The 22435-nt window shown below is 51.5% G+C and overlaps 1 protein-coding gene across 1 annotated transcript in view; it reads right to left on the bottom strand.

Moving 5' to 3' along the window:
* Positions 1 to 15301: 15301 nt before the first annotated feature.
* The window catches only part of GGA3 (golgi associated, gamma adaptin ear containing, ARF binding protein 3), a 47469-nt gene continuing 40335 nt past the window's right edge, over positions 15302 to 22435 (bottom strand). The window contains exons 11-17 of the mRNA XM_077251721.1: positions 21963 to 22211; positions 21696 to 21748; positions 21348 to 21595; positions 21026 to 21246; positions 18920 to 19089; positions 18521 to 18631; positions 15302 to 17650 (exon numbers count right to left, since the gene is read on the bottom strand). Of these exons, the coding sequence (XP_077107836.1) occupies positions 17540 to 17650; positions 18521 to 18631; positions 18920 to 19089; positions 21026 to 21246; positions 21348 to 21595; positions 21696 to 21748; positions 21963 to 22211 (1163 nt within the window). The 3' untranslated portion in view covers positions 15302 to 17539. The remainder of the gene's footprint in view (positions 17651 to 18520; positions 18632 to 18919; positions 19090 to 21025; positions 21247 to 21347; positions 21596 to 21695; positions 21749 to 21962; positions 22212 to 22435) is intronic.

Here is a 22435-nt window from a genome sequence, read left to right as displayed (position 1 = left end):
CCCCAGGCAGCATATGGGGCCCCAGGCAGAGCACAGGGGCCCCAGGCAGCATATGGGGCCCCAGGCAGAGCACAGGGGCCCCAGGCAGAGCACAGGGGCCCCAGGCAGAACATGGGGCCCCAGGCAGAGCACAGGGGCCCCAGGCAGCATATGGGGCCCCAGGCAGAGCACAGGGGCCCCAGGCAGAGCACAGTGGCCCCAGGCAGCATATGGGGCCCCAGGCAGAGCACAGTGGCCCCAGGCAGAGCACAGGGGCCCCAGGCAGCATATGGGGCCCCAGGCAGAGTACAGTGGTCCCAGGCAGAGCACAGGGGCCCCAGGCAGCATATGGGGCCCCAGGCAGAGTACAGTGGTCCCAGGCAGAGCACAGGGGCCCCAGGCAGCTTATGGGGCCCCAGGCAGAGCACAGTGGCCCCAGGCAGAACATGGGGCCCCAGGCAGAGCACAGTAGCCCCAGGCAGAGCACAGGGGCCCCAGGCAGAACATGGGGCCCCAGGCAGAGCACGGGCCCCAGGCAGAGCACAGGGGCCCCAGGCAGCATATGGGGCCCCAGGCAGAGCACAGGGGCCCCAGGCAGCATATGGGGCCCCAGGCAGAGCACAGTGGCCCCAGGCAGAGCACACACCAAATCGGAGGCCGAGGGGCCCCGCCAACCAAATCGGAGGCCGAGGGGCCCCGCCAACCAAATCGGAGGCCGAGGAGCCCCGCCCACCAAATCAAAGGCCGAGCGGCCCCGCCCACCAAAGCGGAGGCCGAGGGGCCCGGCCCCACCCACCAAAGCGGAGGCCGAGGGGCCCCGACCACCACATCGGAGGCCGAGGGGCCCCGCCCACCAAATCGGAGGCCGAGGATCCCCGCCCACCAAATCGGAGGCCGAGGGTCCCCGCCCACCAAATCGGAGGCCGAGGGTCCCCGCCCACCAAATCGGAGGCCGAGGGGCCCCGCCCACCAAATCGGAGGCCGAGGGTCCCCGCCCACCAAATCGGAGGCCGGGGGTCCCCGCCCTCCAAATCGGAGGCCGAGGGGCCCCGCCCACCACATCGGAGGTTGAGGGGCCCCGCCCACCACATCGGAGGCCGAGGGGCCCCGCCCACCAAATCGGAGGCCGAGGGGCCCCGCCCACCAAATCGGAGGCCGAGGGTCCCCGCCCACCAAATCGGAGGCCGAGGGTCCACACCATCCAAATCGGAGGCCGAGGGGCCCCGCCCACCAAATCGGAGGCCGACGGGCCCCACCCACCAAAGCGGAGGCCGAGGGTCCCCGCCCACCAAATCGGAGGCCGAGGGTCCCCGCCCACCAAATCGGAGGCCGAGGGTCCCCGCCCACCAAATCGGAGGCCGAGGGGCCCCCCCAACCAAATCGGAGGCCGAGGGTCCCCGCCCACCAAATCGGAGGCCGAGGGTCCCCGCCCACCAAATCGGAGGCCGAGGGTCCCCGCCCACCAAATCGGAGGCCGAGGGGCCCCCCCAACCAAATCGGAGGCCGAGGAGCCCCGCCCACCAAATCAAAGGCCGAGGGTCCCCGCCCACCAAAGCGGAGGCCGAGGGGCCCGGCCCCACCCACCAAAGCGGAGGCCGAGGGGCCCCGACCACCACATCGGAGGCCGAGGGGCCCCGCCCACCAAATCGGAGGCCGAGGATCCCCGCCCACCAAATCGGAGGCCGAGGGGCCCCGCCCACCAAATCGGAGGCCGAGGGGCCCCGCCCACCAAATCGGAGGCCGAGGGGCCCCGCCCACCAAATCGGAGGCCGAGGGGCCCCGCCCACCAAAGCGGAGGCCGAGGGGCCCCGCCCACCAAATCGGAGGCCGAGGGGCCCCGCCCACCAAAGCGGAGGCCGAGGGGCCCGGCCCCGCCCACCAAATCGGAGGCCGAGGGGCCCCGCCCACCAAATCGGAGGCCGAGGGTCCCCGCCCACCAAATCGGAGGCCGAGGGTCCCCGCCCACCAAATCGGAGGCCGAGGGTCCCCGCCCACCAAATCGGAGGCCGAGGGTCCCCGCCCACCAAATCGGAGGCCGGGGGTCCCCGCCCACCAAATCGGAGGCCGGGGGTCCCCGCCCACCAAATCGGAGGCCGAGGGGCCCCGCCCACCAAATCGGAGGCCGAGGGGCCCCGCCCACCAAATCGAAGGCCGAGCGGCCCGGCTCACCAAAGCGGAGGCCGAGGGGCCCGGCCCCGCCCACCAAATCGGAGGCCGAGGGGCCCGGCCCCGCCCACCAAATCGGAGGCCGAGGGGCCCCGCCCACCAAATCGGAGGCCGAGGATCCCCGCCCACCAAATCGGAGGCCGAGGGTCCCCGCCCACCAAATCGGAGGCCGAGGGTCCCCGCCCACCAAATCGGAGGCCGAGGGGCCCCGCCTACCAAATCGGAGGCCGAGGGTCCCCGCCCACCAAATCGGAGGCCGGGGGTCCCCGCCCTCCAAATCGGAGGCCGAGGGGCCCCGCCCACCACATCGGAGGCTGAGGGGCCCCGCCCACCACATCGGAGCCCGAGGGGCCCCGCCCACCAAATCAGAGGCCGAGGGTCCCCGCCCACCAAATCGGAGGCCGAGGGTCCCCGCCCACCAAATCGGAGGCCGAGGGTCCACACCATCCAAATCGGAGGCCGAGGGGCCCCGCCCACCAAATCGGAGGCCGACGGGCCCCACCCACCAAAGCGGAGGCCGAGGGTCCCCGCCCACCAAATCGGAGGCCGAGGGTCCCCGCCCACCAAATCGGAGGCCGCCCACCAAATCGGAGGCCGAGGGGCCCCCCCAACCAAATCGGAGGCCGAGGAGCCCCGCCCACCAAATCGAAGGTCGAGGGGCCGCGCCCACGAAAGCGGAGGCCGAGGGTCCCCACACACCAAATCGGAGGCAGAGGGACCCCGCCCACCAAATCGGAGGCCGAGGGGCCCCGCCCACCAAAGCGGAGGCCGAGGGTCCCCGCCCACCAAATCGGAGGCCGAGGGTCCCCGCCCACCAAATCGGAGGCCGAGGGTCCCCGCCCACCAAATCGGAGGCCGAGTGGCCCCGCCCACCAAATCGGAGGCCGAGAGTCCCCGCCCACCAAATCGGAGGCCGAGGGGCCCCCGCCAACCAAATCGGAGGCCGAGGGGCTTCGCCAACCAAATCGGAGGCCGAGAGTCCCGGCCCACCAAATCGGAGGCCGAGGGGCCCCCGCCAACCAAATCGGAGGCCGAGGGGCTTCGCCAACCAAATCGGAGGCCGAGGAGCCCCGCCCACCAAATCGAAGGCCGAGCGGCCCCGCCCACCAAAGCGGAGGCCGAGGGGCCTGGCCCCGCCCACCAAAGCGGAGGCCAAGGGGCCCCGCCCACCACATCGGAGGCCGAGGGGCCCCGCCCACCAAATCGGAGGCCGAGGGTCCCCGCCCACCAAATCGGAGGCCGAGGGTCCCCGCCCACCAAATCGGAGGCCGAGGGTCCCCGCCCACCAAATCGGAGGCCGAGGGTCCCCGCCCACCAAATCGGAGGCCGAGGGGCCCCACCAACCAAATCGGAGGCCGAGGGGCCCCGCCCACCAAATCGGAGGCCGAGGGTCCCCGCCCACCAAATCGGAGGCCGAGGGTCCCCGCCCACCAAATCGGAGGCCGAGGGTCCCCGCCCACCAAATCGGAGGCCGAGAGTCCCCGCCCACCAAATCGGAGGATAAGGGGCCCCGCCAACCAAATCGGAGGCCGAGGGGCCCCGCCAACCAAATCGGATGCCGAGGAGCCCCGCCCAACAAATCGAAGGCCGAGCGGCCCCGCTCACCAAAGCGGAGGCCGAGGGGCCCGGCCCCGCCCACCAAATCGGAGGCCGAGGGGCCCCGCCCACCAAATCGGAGGCCGAGGGGCCCCGACCACCAAATCGGAGGCCGAGGGTCCCCGCCCACCAAAGCGGAGGCCGAGGGGCCCGGCCCCGCCCACCAAATCGGAGGCCGAGGGTCCCCGCCCACCAAATCGGAGGCCGAGGGTCCCCGCCCACCAAATCGGAGGCCGAGGGTCCCCGCCCACCAAATCGGAGGCCGAGGGTCCCCGCCCACCAAATCGGAGGCCGAGGGTCCCCGCCCACCAAATCGGAGGCCGGGGGTCCCCGCCCACCAAATCGGAGGCCGAGGGGCCCCGCCCACCAAATCGGAGGCCGAGGGGCCCCGCCCACCAAATCGAAGGCCGAGCGGCCCGGCTCACCAAAGCGGAGGCCGAGGGGCCGGCCCCGCCCACCAAATCGGAGGCCGAGGGGCCCCGCCCACCAAATCGGAGGCCGAGGGGCCCCGCCCACCAAATCGGAGGCCGGGGGTCCCCGCCCACCAAATCGGAGGCCGAGGGGCCCCGCCCACCACATCGGAGGCTGATGGGCCCCGCCCACCACATCGGAGGCCGAGGGTCCCCGCCCACCAAATTGGAGGCCGAGGGTCCCCGCCCACCAAATCGGAGGATAAGGGGCCCCGCCCACCAAATCGGAGGCCGAGGGTCCCCGCCCACCAAATCGGAGGCCGAGGGGCCCCACCAACCAAATCGGAGGCCGAGGAGCCCCGCCCACCAAATCGAAGGTCGAGGGGCCGCGCCCACGAAAGCGGAGGCCGAGGGTCCCCACACACCAAATCGGAGGCAGAGGGACCCCGCCCACCAAATCGGAGGCCGAGGGGCCCCGCCCACCAAAGCGGAGGCCGAGGGTCCCCGCCCACCAAATCGGAGGCCGAGAGTCCCCGCCCACCAAATCGGAGGCCGAGGGGCCCCCGCCAACCAAATCGGAGGCCGAGGGGCTTCGCCAACCAAATCGGAGGCCGAGGAGCCCCGCCCACCAAATCGAAGGCCGAGCGGCCCCGCCCACCAAAGCGGAGGCCAAGGGGCCTGGCCCCGCCCACCACATCGGAGGCCAAGGGGCCCCGCCCACCACATCGGAGGCCGAGGGGCCCCGCCCACCAAATCGGAGGCCGAGGGTCCCCGCCCACCAAATCGGAGGCCGAGGGTCCCCGCCCACCAAATCGGAGGCCGAGGGTCCCCGCCCACCAAATCGGAGGCCGAGGGTCCCCGCCCACCAAATCGGAGGCCGAGGGGCCCCACCAACCAAATCGGAGGCCGAGGGTCCCCGCCCACCAAATCGGAGGCCGAGGGTCCCCGCCCACCAAATCGGAGGCCGAGGGGCCCCGCCAACCAAATCGGAGGCCGAGGGGCCCCGCCCACCAAATCGGAGGCCGAGGGTCCCCGCCCACCAAATCGGAGGCCGAGAGTCCCCGCCCACCAAATCGGAGGATAAGGGGCCCCGCCAACCAAATCGGAGGCCGAGGGGCCCCGCCAACCAAATCGGATGCCGAGGAGCCCCGCCCAACAAATCGAAGGCCGAGCGGCCTTGCTCACCAAAGCGGAGGCCGAGGGGCCCGGCCCCGCCCACCAAATCGGAGGCCGAGGGGCCCCGCCCACCAAATCGGAGGCCGAGGGGCCCCGCCCACCAAATCGGAGGCCGAGGGGCCCCGCCCACCAAATCGGAGGCCGAGGGGCCCCGCCCACCAAAGCGGAGGCCGAGGGGCCCGGCCCCGCCCACCAAAGCGGAGGCCGAGGGGCCCCGCCCACCAAATCGGAGGCCGAGGGGCCCCGCCCACCAAATCGGAGGCCGAGGGGCCCCGCCCACCAAATCGGAGGCCGAGGGTCCCCGCCCACCAAATCGGAGGCCGGGGGTCCCCGCCCACCAAATCGGAGGCCGAGGGTCCCCGCCCACCAAATCGGAGGCCGAGGGGCCCCGCCCACCAAATCGAAGGCCGAGCGGCCCGGCTCACCAAAGCGGAGGCCGAGGGGCCCGGCTCACCAAAGCGGAGGCCGAGGGGCCCGGCCCCGCCCACCAAAGCGGAGGCCGAGGGGCCCCGCCCACCAAATCGGAGGCCGAGGGGCCCCGCCCACCAAATCGGAGGCCGAGGGGCCCCGCCCACCAAATCGGAGGCCGAGGGACCCCGCCCACCAAATCGGAGGCCGAGGGGCCCCGCCCACCAAATCGGAGGCCGGGGGTCCCCGCCCACCAAATCGGAGGCCGAGGGGCCCCGCCCACCACATCGGAGGCTGATGGGCCCCGCCCACCAAATCGGAGGCCGAGGGTCCCCGCCCACCAAATTGGAGGCCGAGGGTCCCCGCCCACCAAATCGGAGGATAAGGGGCCCCGCCCACCAAATCGGAGGCCGAGGGGCCCCACCAACCAAATCGGAGGCCGAAGAGCCCCGCCCACCAAATCGAAGGCCGAGCGGCCCCGCCCACCAAAGCGGAGGCAGAGGGTCCCCGCCCACCAAATTATTCTTACATTTGAATAAATAAAGTATATATGGATTCTAGACTCCCGATTCTTTAGAATCGGGCTGCCATCTAGTTCTTTGATAACAGCATATCGCTGCGTTTTTTTTGTTGTACTATGTTTTTAGCTCTATCAAGAGACCAATTAGAATAGCCTTTTTTTTCTAATTTTTTACAACACAGATCGGTCTCTTGCTTTAAAATACTAGCATCATTACAATTCCTGGTTATTCTGGTAAGCTCGCCCACTGGTATGGACTTTATTGTATGTCCAGGATGGTTGCTGGACGCATGTAAAATGCTATTACCAGAAAGGGGTTTGTGAAATGTGGAGGTGGTAATAACATGGCCCACAGTACTGCACAGTGTCAAGTCCAAGAAAGAAATCATATGCGCATTATGACTGCATGTGAAGCGAAGATTGAAATCATTAGAATTGAGATGGACAAGAAACTCTGGTATGGCAGACACATCGCCACTCCAGATAAGGAGTAATATCTCCCACATTTTGCACATACACACTACTAACAGTAGTGTGGAATATGCAAAAAAAAAAAAAGGGATATGAGATGGTTTACTGTATGTTAACCATGTCTCATATCCTGTCGGGTTTGGGAAGGAGAAATGAAAAGCCGTCAATTGAATTACCGGCTTTTCACATATCTCGCGCTGAATTAAATATAAATACAGAATATTTATATGTGTCTCAATGACATATATATATACATATATATATATATACTGTAGATATGTTTTAACGAACATTTGAGCACATAAATCCATTAGATGTCTGTTTTGCAAGCCTGCGAGAAAATATTGCAGTACGGATGCCATACGGAGGATGCCATGCGCAAAATACGCTGACACACCCTGCCTACGGATGACATATGGATCACTATTTTTGGAACATTTCTGTGTATTACGGCCGTAAAATACGGACCGTATTTTCATACGCTGAGTGTGATGCCGGCCTAAATGATGTTCCAACCAATCCACGGTCCTTTGGGGCCAGCGTTATCCATGACTTATGCAGCACATGTCGCAACCGCCCTCCTCTGAACAGGATTTCCTGGAGATACTCACTGGCACATAAGCATGTCGGTGTGTGAACATCACCAGAAGTTCTGGAGGCTAGGGAGGCAGCGCATGCGCACTGTCCGGATGACAGCAGGAGTCAGCAATGACATAGAAGGAAGAAATGTAAAGGTCATGCGGATATGGATATGAGGAACTAGGGACATTAAATAATCATAAGAAAGGACTAACAGTATTTCTGATAGTATAGTAATATGGAGAAAACTAGTAATTCCAGGGATAAGTGCATTGGATATAGCGAACACTGAACGGTGAGTATAAAGGTAAAATGAAAGATATTGACAGTGCACTAAACATTAATCATAAAATAACAAGTGTATGTCTTCATATTTAACCTTATTGGTGACAATACTGTTTAAACTGCAGGAAACACGTGCATAATGTATTCAGTTCAGATTTAAAGTGACAGTGCAGCGAGAGAGAAAAACAAACATGACAGTGAGGCTAAATAAGTTAATATGGCTATAATGTAACCAAATCCTGCAGCCAATGTGAATGCTAATATGTATGATATGAAAGTGCCCTCATGGAAATAATTTGACCTGTGCGACTGCCATTTGCTGCACTTTTCTGCCCAGACTATTGAGGTAAAAGTAATCATGAAAATTTTTGAGAAGGTGTGGTCGGAAGTCCAAAGCTGCGAAGTTAAAACCTAATGGTGCACAGCCTAGGAAGCCCCTCAATGCCGCCCCCAACCCAGAGATGTTTTATTAGTTTTATATAAGCTTCCAAATTGGCAGACCATATCTAGAAAGCAATGGTTGCCTTGGAGGCAGAGAAACCTTGGAGATTCTTATGCAATGACAAACGGGAATTTGAGGGAGGCTGTCACGGCTCTGACCAAGTCCCAATAGCCCAAGTTTTTTTTTTCTTCTCTGGATTAGAGGGAGAATGCAGAACGATCTCTTCATTAAAATAGGAGGAAGGAGTAAAGGTACCAGATGAAGAAAAAAAAACAACACCTTGTCCAAGTGAAAGACAAGAACTAGGGAACAGTAGGAGAGAGCCACTAGTTCTGATACTCGCCTGATGGCAATATCAAGTGAGAATGCCACTTTCCAGGAAAGGCAGAGCATGAAAATGCTATGAATTGGTTCAAAAAGAAGACACTGTAAAGCATTAACACTAGGTTAAGGTCCCATTGAAGCAAATGGATTTGAATAAAACTTTGAATTGTTCTTGAGGGAACCGGAACAATGATGCCTGACTGGAGAAGGGAGGAAAGGGCTTGGGGGAAAAAATGTCTGCCAGGGAGCGTGTCCGTGGGGTATGGGCTAGAAAAAAAGATCAAGCAGGTCTCAGCTGTGGGAACAGGGTGCTCTTCCCACCTCTGGCATCCAAAATGATCTTGTGACATCTTTCCCCAAAAGGCATTTGGATGCACAGTCTGTGTTCCATGACTTTAGGCAGATGATACAGCTGATCGCTACAGTATTGTTTGAGCAGAACAAGCTGAAGAGAGGCATAGCAAATATACATACCACCTCAGTAATCTGATCTGCAAGGTCTGCCAACCTGAATGTAGGGGACCCGAATAAGATGCCTTAATGCAGGTGTTTTGCCTAGGCAGTATCTGCTTTGGCAAGCCAGGTAGCAACAAAGGCTGGGCACATGGCCGACCCCTGTGGCATCAAACGCAGACTTGGAGATGGATTCCACTAGACGGTGCTTGGGGTCCTGTTGAGAGACTATGCCAGAGTGGTAGAATTTGGGCTTGATAACCTAGATAATGGAGGGTCCACTGCATCAAAGGAACGCAAGGTGACAACGCGATAAATTGAAAAATGAAACAACCTCCATGTGTTCTTCGTCTTTAAGAATGTGGAGCGGCCCCCAGACGCAGGGCAGCGGGGTACTCGGTACCGGGTCTCTCGGTTCTGGGGATGTCACGGTGGCCTGACCCGGTCCGTGGCCCTGCTAAGGGGCGCCCAATTAAAGATGTAGGTGACGGTGTAGGTCGCAGTAAATAACGAGGACACAGGGTTGCAGTCTCTTTACCTTTTTACTGAAGGCTTCGGCATCCGAAATCCAGAGCACTGCTAACAGGGCTGGCTGAGACCGGCCGGTCCGAAGGCACATCCAGAGTTCCCTTTGCAGGTGGAAATCAGTAGCCTACCTACTAGTGCCTGGGTGTTGTAGTACTTCCCCGCTGAGCACCACGGGATAGTCCTCACAACTGTCGTGTATGTTTCTGTTCTTTCTCTCCGTCCCCCAGATGATATGGATAGGACGCACCCGTATGACGGGGTAGGCCTGGAGTTATTTTATAGGGACCCTAGAGACGCCCCTCTCCCACAATTGCCTCCATTGTCTTCATTAGGCAAAAAGGTGGGACAGCCAACCTAGAGTTAACTGCCCTGCCGTAGTTCAAAGTAATGCGTAGAGTCTATTACTTCCTAGGCGTTCCGGCAGCAGGCTACGCGCCTCAGAAGGATGTTGCCGATCTCGGGGCACGACTCCTACTGGTTCTATCGCCTTTGTGCTGTGATCTCGTTTCTCCACAATATACTTCGCTTCGTGTCCTTTCTTAAGATGCCGCCACAATGAGGTGCAGGCACGGCTCCGTAACGATCTGTCCTGTGCTAGGCCACTGTCAGGATCCCACCCCTGACAGGGGCCTCCCTGTGTCTTGCCAAGCAACCTCTTCTCTCACTAGGTGTTACCTGGGCAAAACCCAGTCAGCTTCTCACTAACTTCCTATCCAACCCCCAGTTTTACCAGAGTGTGAGGAGTGGCCTAATACATAGAACCTTTTGCTCCCCCTGGTGGCCAGAGTGTGAAGTGTAATGTGTGACTGTGATACCTGGTCAGGTGAACTCCTTTAGTGCCATCAGACGTACCATCACTCCCCTTAGCGGTGGAGCGACAATACTGCAATGACCAGGACTCTGGGGCGCTGCAAATGTTTGTCAGAATAAACCATCTCCTTGTCCAGTATGTCACTAAGGCTGGGGTCACACTTGCGAGAAACTCGCACCTCAATACCCGGCAGTGCTGCCAGCACTTGGGACTGGAGTGTGCGGCTGCATGTATTTCTATGCAACTGAATGCTCCGGTTCGAGTGCCGAGTGTTGAGGTGCGAGACTCATGCGAGTTTCTCGCAAGTGTGTCCCCGGCCTAATGCTGAGTGATTAGATAAACATTTGACTGTACGTTTGACTCTCCAGAAGGAGAGTCTGTAGGTGAGGGATATGCTTACTGCAGGTTGAGGGATTGTTTCACAGCATAGACCAGGCTGTCAACCATGTCTCTCAGCTTGAGAAGAATTGTGGTCTTATATCTTAAGTGACTGAGCCTCCAGGGAGAGTGATGATGACTCGCAGAGAGGAATGAAAAGCTCACTCCAAACTACTTACACCACTGACACCATCTGCCATGATGGTGCGGAGTAGTTGATGGGTTTGACTCACTGGGTTGTGGTCGTAGTACTAGACATTGGTAGTGATAAATGTTTGGGATACCTTAGCAAAGTCTGCAAAAGACTGAGGTTAATCTCCTTAGCTAGGGTGGTGGGCACGTTCTGGTTGCAAGCTACAGGGAGGTCCAGAGGGCAAGGGTGATGGGATGGAAGTTACAACTGGGTTGGCCTCACAGGAATTTGTGTGCACGATTATCTGTGGGCCAGATATAGTGGGGGAAAAAGAGAAGAAATGGAGTGACTGGGATGGAAGGGATTAATAGAGGCTAGGAGAAGGAGAGCCTTGCTGAGATACCATAGTGTCTGTTCCCAGGGGGAGGCAGCCAACCGGTCCTTGAGTCTTGGTCTGAGGAGTGGTGGATGGATATCCCCAACCACAAAAATTGTGAAATCCACATGGTATCATGCTGAGACTGCATGGCAAGGGGATGTTGCAGAGTGAGAAAATGGTGGTGCCCAGGAAGGAGAAGAGGGGTGTGGACACTACAGAGCAGGAAGAAAGCCGAGACCAGAGCCTGATTGGTTAAGAGAAAGGGGATAATTTGGTCACATCAGAAGCAGGAACAAAACTTGAGCCTTGGTCCCAGCAGAGGCACCAGGTAGCTATGGAAGCTGTGGTGAAGACTGGAGAGATGGGCGGAGCCAAGGAGAACCCAGGAGAAGGATAGAAGTCAGAAAAAAGAACAATGAAGACCACAGAGAGGGAGAAAAAAAAGGATGGACAAACGGGAGGAAGTGAGCCAGGTGGTAGCACAATTCAATCGGTGGTGGGGAGAAGATCTACTCATCTGTCCTGAAGAGGCTTGATCCATTTTATGGTGCGGGCAAGAACCATTCACACTTGTTCTGCCGTCCAGATGAGAGGAGGATATGGCCTGACCCCTGGCAGATTGTGCTCTCAGTCTTTTGGGTTGAGACCACAAAGGGGTCCACCACCTCTTCTCAGGAGGTTTGGTACAGTCAGACCAAGCCATTACACAGCAGGGGCACATTTACAAGATAATCTCTGCACAGAAACATGTTATTTAAACACATCCAATTGTGGGACTTATTATTACAAGAGCTAGTGATTAAAATGAATTTTTGTTTGTGGTGAAAACCCCTTTAATGCCAGCAAGCGGGTGTAAAATTATACTTTTTTTTCTTTTTGTTGTAATGCAAAGGGCTCTCACACGAGCGTATAAATCGGGAGAGTGCAATGTGAGAAAACATCACATTTCCGTAAATGCGCGCATTGCTGACCCCGTCACGTGATCAGGGGTCATCAGTGCGTCAGCATGACAACTAGAGGTCTCCTGAAGAGCTCTATGGTTGTTGATGCCAGATTGCTGTGAGCACCACCCTGTGATCGGCGCTCATGGCAATGCTGTAATTTTGCTACATAGGCGTGATCTGAACATCATCCCTATGTAGCTGAGCTGATCATGCTATACCAGCTTCTAGCCTCCTATGGAGGCTATTGAAGCATGGCAAACGTAAAAAGAAAAAAAAAAAAGTTTGGGAAAAAAAAAATATATAAAAGTTTAACTCACCCCCCTTTCGCCCCATTCAAAATAAAACAAAATAACCTCAAACATGCACATATTTGGTATCGCCGCATTCAGAATCATCCGATCTATCAATTAAAAAAAAAGAATTAACCTGATCGCTAAACGGCGTAGCGAGAAAAAAAAAATCAAAACGCCAGAATTGTTTTTTTTTGTTGCCGCAACATTGCATTAAAATGCAATAACGGGCGATCAAAAGAACATATCTGCACCAAAATGGTACCATTAAAAACTTCAGCTCGGCTCGCAAAAAATAAACCCTCATCAAACCCCAGATCACAAAAAAATGGAGACGCTATGGGTAACGGAAAATTGCGCAATTTTTTTTTTTTAGCAAAGTTTGGAATTTTTTTTTACCACTTAGATAAAAAAGAACCTAGTCATGTTTGGTGTCTATGAACTCGTAATGACCTGGAGAATCATAATGGCAGGTCAGTTTTAGTTTTTAGTGAACCTAGCAAAAAAGCCAAACAAAAAACCAGTGTGGGATTTCACTTTTTTTTGCAATTTCACCGCACTTGGAATTTATCTCCCGTTTTCTAGTACATGACATGGTAAAAACAATGGTGTCATTCAAAAGTACAACTCGTCCCGCAAAAAATAAGACCTCACATGGCCATATTGACGGAAAAATATAAAAGTTATGGCTCTGGGAAGAAGGGGAGCGAAAAATGAAAACACAAAACCGAAAAAAGCTGGGGTCATTAAGGGGTTAAAGGGGTTGTCCACTACTTGGACAACCCCTTCTTAAACTAAATGTTCGACCCGATAAAATAGTAAAGCCTATACTCGCCTCCCGTGCCAGCTCCGTTCCAGTGGTGTCGGCACTCGCGGTTGCGGGGCTGTGATGCGGTGGAATGACACGTGATACCTGTCGCCCAATCAGTGCTGCTGTCACTGTCTCCGCCTTCGGACAAACTGAACATGAAGAGGAAGTCCGGGATGAGCTGCAGCCTTGGCTTTTTCTTCATGTTCAGTTTGTCCGCTGATTGGGCGCTGGTGTCACATGTTACAACACTACATCACAGCGATGGCGAGAGAGAGTGCCAACACGAGAGGTGAGTATAGGCTATTAGTTTATCAGGGCCGAACACTTAGTTTAAGAAAGGGTTGTCCTAGTAGTGGACAACCCCTTTAAATTACATAGACAATTACAGCATGTAAAAGATTGCTAAAAACACATGTTATATGGATGCTAGTTGAGAAAACTCATTGTTTCTCGCATGTCTCGCTAGTCCTCAGTGGCGTAACTAGAGTCTGATGTGCTAAGATGAAAGATTTGGATAGGGTTCCGCCCCCCCCCCCCATCCTAAACAAATTTATATATACACACACATCCCTCATCCTGATATACAGCTCTAACAAAAATTAAGAGACCACATCATAACCCTGTCATGGGCAGCCCAATCTCCAGACCTGAACCCCATTGAACACCTCTAGAATGTAATCAAGAGGATGTTGGATAGTCACCAGCCATCAAACAAAGAACTGCTTACATTTTTGCCCCAGGAACAGTGTGAAAGACTGGTGGAAAGCATGCCAAGACGCATGAAAGCTGTGATTAAAAATCATGGTTATTCCACAAAATACTGATTTCTGAACTCTTCCTGAGTTAAAACATTAGTATTGTTGTTTCTAAATGATTATGAACTTGTTTTACATTATTTGAGGTCTGAAAGCACTGGGGTTTATTTTTACATTTTGACCATTTTTCTTTTTCAGAAAAAAAAATACAAAATGTATTGCTTGGAAATTCAGAGACATGTTGTCAGAAGTTTATAGAATAAAAGAACAATTTACATTTTACTCAAAAATATATCTATAAAGAGAAAAATCAGACAAACTGAACATTTTGCAGTGGTCTTCATTTTTGCCAGAGCTGTATATACATCTCCCATTCTGGTATATGTCCTTAATCATATGCCCTATCCTGGTATATATAACCCCTGTTTTGCCTGTTCTGTTCTCTTAATATATAGAAAAAAATAAACCATTATATTCACCAGGGGCATATATAGAAGTCATGGTGCTCCATAGCAGATGTATAATGCACCCGGATAGTCCTCCATATAATATACTGCACAGCCCATAGTCATCCATGTAGTATAATGCACAGCCCAGTCATCCATATAGTATAATGCACAGCCCATAGTTATCCATAAAGTATAATGCACCCCCATAGTCATCCATAAAGTATAATGCACAGCCCATAGTCATCCATATAGTATAATGCACTGCAGCCCATAGTCATCCATGTACTAGTATAGCCACTGATTTTAAATAAACACTCACCTTCCCTTTGTTCCCCCACCACGCAGCATCCTCTTGTGAAGCCAGCAGCTGACTTGAGAGTGCGACGGGAGTGTACGACATCACTGCCACGTGCCCTGTCACATGCATGCCGTCAGCTGCTGGCCTGATTGGCTGGCCGTGTGCCTTGTCACGCACAGACCTGATGTGTCTGTGCACCGCAATACACCTAAACTGGATGTGAGTCAGAGGACACACATCCAGTTGAAGTTTCTGTTGGCATCAGCAGGCCCCTGACCCGCCGGGCCTGGTCGCAGTGGAAACCGTGGTTGTCACACCACTGCTTGTCCTACTTTTCTGGATCAACCTCAGACCGATTTTGTATACACTAGTGTGACTCTAGCCCTAGTTTCCGCCTCCTGGTGGCAGAAGCTTACACCCCTGGTTCCTGGCTCTCCCAAAGAAGCGCCCGAGAAATTCCCTATAATAACTATTGCTGAAAATATGCACTAGAAAATCTGCCACAGAAATACTGTACACACTCTGCACATTTTTAAGTCCCATTACATTGCACTATACTTTGCTGCAGATTCCACAGAGGAAATTCACCAAAAATGGAAAAGGCTGAAAAGTTCTTAGTAGGCTTCTCCAGTGACAAGTTCCCATGCAGAAGTGAAAGAAAGTACATGTATTCTACTTCTTCACTTTGTGTAAAACAAAAGAAATGACAACTTGAGAACAAACAAAAGCTTTATTAAACATGCATGCTCAAGGGTTAAAGTGACAGTCGCACATTAGATCTGTACTTGGTGACAACATGTTCACACAACAAATATTACAGTACTTCTCAGTCTTACAATGGGAGGGCTTCGGGGATTTATAGAGTCCATGTTGGAGACATCCATCTGTTTCATTCTCTACAGTACAATCATCTGGATAAAAAGGAGGGTGTAAAATAAAGATTGCGTTTTCTTCCTTTTGCGGTACAGCAGAGACAGGAATGTTTCTCACTTAAGGATAGAGGCTGGCCTCCTTTCATGAAACCTTGTTCTTCTTGCGCAGTTTGATTTAAAAAAAAAACAAACAAACGTTTTACTCTACGTCGAATCTCCGCCGCCGCAGTCTGGCATCGATAGCATGGCGGCCAAACCGTGAGCTCTTAGCAGAATGTATTGTCTACGGTGGCAGAGCTGCTGAGCTCACTAGTTGGCTGTCGGTGATGTCAGAATAGTGGCCAGTGCCAGACACCGGAAGCAGAGACTCACTGATGGACCTGGGGATGGTGAGTTAAGGAACAGTTCTATATATACACACAAACACACAGCAAACTGCACCTGGGGAGCAAGATTTCTTGAAAAGGGACAACCTTTAAAACAAACATGACAGATGTCTCTTGCTCAATGATTTTACTGCGTAAAATACTCAAGGTGCCTAAAGTGTAGACAGAAGCAAGGAGCATAAATCTATATTTGGGATCTCACGCTGGATGGGTTTGTTAAGTGAAATGCTGACTCCCCTTCGGATTTAACATAGAAATTAAACGTTCTCCCCATGTATTTGAAATAGATGAGCGGTCAACCTGCCGACCTTAATCTCTTATGTCTAAAGGTGATCTTTCCCGATGACACTTCTTTTAGGCAGCGTTAACATGACTGTTTTACTATTCCACTTTATCATTTACAACAGACAAATGGAATTAGGATACTGTGCCCTCCAGTTTCATATAGAAGCACATCGGCCCCATTGATCTATATGGGAGCTGTCTAGTTTCTATTTGAGAAGGGGTTTTGTTTTGTTTTTAGGAAAAAAAAAGTCCTACATGCAGAACTTTTTCTTACCTACGAAAAATAAATGGAAATAGACCCCATGTAAGCCCCCCTGCTTCTGATTGAAACAGAACTGGCATCCTGTGCATTCCCATTTGTCCCTACATGGAACAGTAAAACGGACAGGCGAACATAGCCTAAATTAGGACGCCTGTACCAGGCAGGGGAGTGCAGCAGGGCACAAGTCAGCTAAACACTAACTACTGGCTGACTGTTCAAAAACGCCAGTCTCTAAGTTCTGAGCAATACGGAAGATGTGATCCCTTCCAGCCCCTCGTAAGAGCAAAGCCTTGGTGCGGTTAAGCCCACTGGTGCAGAGACAGTATAGCGTATGAGGGAGCAATTGGGCAGTGTAAGCAAGCAGCCGACAAGTGAGCAAAATGTTCATTCATCAGGTGATTGGATTGTGCATGCTGGCAGGCTAACCATTGTTTTCGGCAGCACATTGCTGCACCCTGCATGAGGGCAGGGAAATCTTATTCACGATCGTTCTTCCCCATACAGTTGTTTTACACACTCGCTCATTTAGTGGACATCGGCCTTTATTGGGCATATTTATGTATTACAGCCGCATTCTTTTGCACAATTCCAGTTTCTACTATAAGATACGAGACTTTTTTTTTCTGGATGATGCAAATAAATGGATCAAACAAGGTTTAAAAATCCAAATAACAGAATTCTTCCAGCTAAAGACAATCTTTGGTCCCTGGGAAGTACATGTTGCTTGTTTTGCACTTGTACTATTAGCTGACCATTAATCTATGGAAGAGATGGGGGGAGGTAGTGGATTTTCTGTATTGATCTGGACACAACTGTAGTTTGTTTCTATAATAAATAAGCTTAATACTGTATACAGAAAAAAATACAAACTATCTGAAAACCTAGCCCTAATCTCTCCAGCAGATAATGTTTACAGGACACAGGTTCATGTGGGGGTCTCATAAACAGAAGTATGATAACGAATGCAGTAAACGAATGAGAGCCTTAATGGTAATGAAGGCATCCATTTGGGAAATCGGAATAAAGTGCTGAAGGGTCCCCGTTACTTGCTGCATCGAGTCTTGTAAACAACCTGAATTCTGAAGCAACGTCACCTCACATTCAGTATCACAGTCTGAATTAAAAAAAAAAATATATAGAAATCTCTGGTCATAACTTTCCCCACTGATCGGAGTCTGGAAATTGGTCCACTTCCCCCACCTCAGTGCTGCACTCCTCTCCGAGCGCAAAGGACAATTTATACCTGAGCCGCACTTTATCCTGCAGGAAAAAGAAATACAAAATGTGCATATAAAATGCCTATCTGACCAGAAGGTTCTCCAAGCAGAGGAGTTATATGAATGCAATATTCAAAGTGTAACAGGAATCTGTCAGCAGAAAATGACTGTTCAAACCAAGCACAGACTCCTGGTGCATCCTAGGCATTACCATACCGAACCATAACAGGTCAGCAAACCTTCCCAATTACTTATTTCGCACATATTGCAGCCCTTCTCTTCGAGGATTGACAGCTCATATTTTACACCAGGTAGGTGGAAAGTTTCACTTATCTGTCTGGCCATGGTAAGGGTGCACCAAGTGCCTGTGCCTAATTTGAATAGTAATTTTGCGCTGACAGATTCTCTTTAGGGTACAAGTCTGCAGTCACGATGTGAATTCTCATATCACAGTCACTGCACGCTGTGAAAATTCTCCAGCGCAGGGAGTGAGCCGTCATGTGACGGTAATTGTGCTATTTGCATACTCCCAGCCACATTCGGACTAGACTTGTCCGGAATCGCTGGATACATTTGCCTTGAGCGAGGTTGTGCCCATCTAGTCGGCTTGTGATCGCATGTATGAAAATTACATACACATCTGCCACCAGCACGGGAGAATTATCACAGTGCACGTGATGTGAGGATTCACGAGTTTGCGGTCACAGAGTGACTACAGACTGGCAACCCCTTTAACAATAGGTCATCGATATCAAAGTAGGGGACAACCCTTTTGGATAGGTCACATATCAGATTGGTGTGGTCTCCGGAACCTTACCAAACAGTTACCAGCAATTTTGGAGGCTGGATGTAATCGGAGAGCAGAACAGCACAGCTCCATACACTGCCAACATCCGCAGCGCGTCCCGCTTACCTTCAGAGGATTGGCCAGTAACATGACTTGTGTAATTGATGCTGGGGGTAAGATGGGATTGAATGCTGCCAGGTCTGTCCCAGATGCAGGCTGCAGCTTCACCTTCATTGTCTACATTTAAAGTGACAGTTACAATCATTTTCAGAAGTGTCTATAACATTAATTATACCCCAACTTTCCCTATATCTATTTTTTTAGTCATTAATTTATTTTTTAAGATGAGACACTCCCTGCATAGTGCTAGTATATATCATCAAAGTCCAAATAGCAGAAGGAAGAAATCTCCCTTAGTAAAACTCTGATTCACCCGTATGTGTTCCGACCTGTTATTTCTCGTGAATATAAAGCATTAGAACGTAGGTACATAAGTACATTGTGGTACAGACATTGTTTACTCACCTTCGGAACGGCGGCCTGAAAAAGAATTTTTTGGATTGGCAAGGGAGCCGTATTAATCATAGAGATGATTACCACCAGGACATCGGGACGATCAGGTGGACAATCCTTAGCAAAGTGCAGCAATATACGAAAGCCATTCTTATCGTAAGCCGTCAGAGGGAGAAGGGAACCTGGAGCACAATTATATCAGCTAGCTTTCCTCCATTTCAAAGTTTTCAGTAAGACAATTAGAATAACCTCATATAACTGCATAAATCAATAATGGATTACAAAATAGACATAGAATCAAATAGAATATCTACAAATTACATTGTTCTCAATAATATCGCCTGAACATCACAAAGATTAAGGCTTGGGTTACACTGCAACGTTTTCTAGTATTACGGATTTATTTTAACTTATGTGGCAGCTGCAGTGCACACTACTCTACACAACTCAATGTGCTGCAGCAGTCGCTAAATCGTTCATCAGCAGCGCTACAAAAAGGCACAGTGTAGACGAGGCCTTACGCGGTTAACAAGAGCTAAAATTGTAGCCCACTCACTTCTATGCAATTCTAATGTGCAGCAGGCATAATATCCCCTACTCGGTGCACCCCTAAAGAACTGATAATCCTTTGTTAAGGAGGACCTTTCACCAAATTTTTCACATTGATCTGGACACACAATGGTTGCAGAGGAGAAAAAAAAACTTTTTTTTTTCTTTTTTTGCCTCTGGATTGCGGTGATACTAGCAATCAAAGTATTTAGTAGCTTGTGAGTTAATTTTCATTAAGGGGTATCCGCATCTTCAAGATCCTATCCCAATATGTAGTAGATAATAATAATAATAATGATAATATTAGCAAATACCTCCAATTAGAAATGAAGAATTGTTCGTATGATTCGCTATGTCACTTACCCCATGTGGAGGGCATTGCAGTAGCTTAGGTATCTATGGTTACAACCACTAACAGCTAACTATCACTATATGAGTCGTTGTAACCATGGATACCTAAGCTACTGCAATACCCTGCACATGGGGTAAGAGACATAGCGAATCAGAAGAACTATCCTACATTTCTAATTAGAGGCATTTTCTAATATTATTACACCCACAACATATTAGAATAGGATATTGGAGATGGGAATGCCCTTTAATTCCAAATGTTTTTTATTGGGGGCATGTGCATCTTCCCCTTGTATGGAATTGACCAATCATAGTAAGGCAGCAACAATCAAGGGAAAGAAGAACACCCCCCCACCATAGCTTAGTCCAGGCTACTCCTGTGTGAGGTATATAATAACAGACAGCTTGATCTCACTGCAGAGCCATTACAAGTCGCTGTGAGCACAGTAGACATAAGTGATTACTGATCTCTCATCTTCTGGTAGTCAATGGGAGGAGAGGGTCAGCACAGCACAGCTGAATTTACTTGTTTCACATTACAAACCCTTGTATTATCTCTCATCCTCTCATAGCACTGCACCTCCTCTGCTGTACTGCCCATTCTGTCCACACTGTCCAGAGATTAGGGCTTAAAAGGCATCAATAATGACATATGTATGTTGTGCTTGTACTCATTCCGCAGTGAGATCAGGGCTGTCAGTCATATCTCATACAGGAGTAGCCTGTTCTAAGCTATGGCGGGGGCGTGTGCTTCTTGCTCTTCTTTGCTGTTGTCAGGTTACAACTGGTCAATGTCATACAGGGGGGATACGTACATGCCCCCCAGTGAAAACTCTCTGCTAACTAACACAAACTCATTAGCAATCAAAAACTTTGATTACTAATATATCTATATAAAAGTGAGGCAATTTTTGTTTTTCTAAAAAAAACACATTTTATTTTGCTCTGTGGCCACTATTCCATCATGTGTCCAATTCAATATGAATAATTTGGTGAAATGTCCTGTTTAAAAGGGTTTTGCTATAATAGAAAATCATACACCAATCAGAGGTAACAGTCACAAGGTCTCACTGCAAGTCTAAGAGAGTCTCATTCTTGCTCGCATAGACTTGTATTGAGTAATGACTTCCAGATCGTCTAGCAAACACTGGAGCGAACCCGGCAGGTACAGAAGACTGATCGGAGTGGCGCCGATAAAAGAAGAGATAGACAACTTACTGGGTCTTATGGATTCCAAGGGTACAGTCACATTTGTAAGGGATATGTAGGAGGCTTTCTGAGGACTTTCCTGATGATGTGGTAAGAAGAGTGGGCTACTAGGGGCAACAGGCAAGGAGCCAAGCGATGATGCAGAAACCACAGCTCCAAAGGCATTTGCCGGCTGCAGTGCTGCCAGAGTTGTCATTGTGCTGGGAACAGTGGCAGACTTAGCTGACGCTCTAACATGGAAAAACAAAAAGTAGATAAGTTAAGCAATTTGGGTTAAAAAAAAGTCAATTCTAGAACCCTGTATAACAATACATTTTCTTGCCAAACTCACCCTTTTGCTTCCTCCAAAAGTTGCTGTCCAAGCACTTCAAGCTCATGAAGTTTAATGCCTCCTGTAGGAGGGGCAGTCATGGGCACCGTTGTAGGCGCAGTACTAAATACAGTAGTGTAGGTAGCGGCTGAGGAGTAGGAGTTAATAGAACCCATGGGGATTACTGGATGCGCCAATAATGGGGGGACTGTTGAGGTAAGTGGATCCATTGAGGGTCCAGTGAAAAAATCTATTTCTTTGTCCTCCACCTGAAAGACAGTCAGGGCTCATGTTAAGAGAATCTCCAAATACACAATTCACAAGAAGTACTGTAAATTAAAAGAACAACAAGTGTTCAAAGGGCCATACCTTGGAGCTTGGACACAATTCCTTTGCTGTATTTGATGGTGGATCATCAATACCTTAGAAGAAAGGTTAGTAACATTAGACATACGACATGATCCTTTCTTTGCCCATAAAGAAGTAAAATATTATTTGCAGATTTATCTTGCACAATGAGCGTTAAATAATTTATGCCCTATAATAATAGTAATGTCACCATTTCGGGTAGCTGGGGACAACACAAATCATAATACATTACGCCATGACTTCCATTTCCAGCAGTGAGCAGAGTACCTAGATGCAGCAACTCCTCATCTAATAAGTACAGCGAGTTGGTGGCACTGTTCATGTGAGCAAGACTGTCCAAGGACGAGCAATGTCTGGACTGTGCTGGTATCAGTGGAGGTGGAGGAAGGATGGGGATCAGTGCTGATGGTTGCTCTGCTACATCAGAGAGGAGCTTTGGGCCTTCAGGTGGGCTTGTAGGCTCAAATCCTGCCAGATCGATTAGAGTGGGTAAACTCGTGCTTGACTCTGTCACCTCTGATTATCAAATAAAGAGATAAAAGAAATTAGAATCCAATATGAACAGAAGTAAAAAAAAAAAAAAAAAGTCAGACTGCAAGGTAAAATAAAACCAGTAAGATGTTCTAATAAAACTCCAGTAACTCTCCCGCTCTGCTCTTGTTTAAGCTTTAGGTTTTTTTTCTAGATTAGGAAATGGTTAGGGTATTTTTACTGTTGGGGGCTCTAATTCCTAATTACAG

The sequence above is a fragment of the Ranitomeya variabilis genome, chromosome 4 (genome assembly GCF_051348905.1).
Source record: "Ranitomeya variabilis isolate aRanVar5 chromosome 4, aRanVar5.hap1, whole genome shotgun sequence".
In the NCBI taxonomy this organism is placed as follows: domain Eukaryota; kingdom Metazoa; phylum Chordata; class Amphibia; order Anura; family Dendrobatidae; genus Ranitomeya; species Ranitomeya variabilis.
This window is presented reverse-complemented; position numbering and strand designations above follow the sequence as displayed.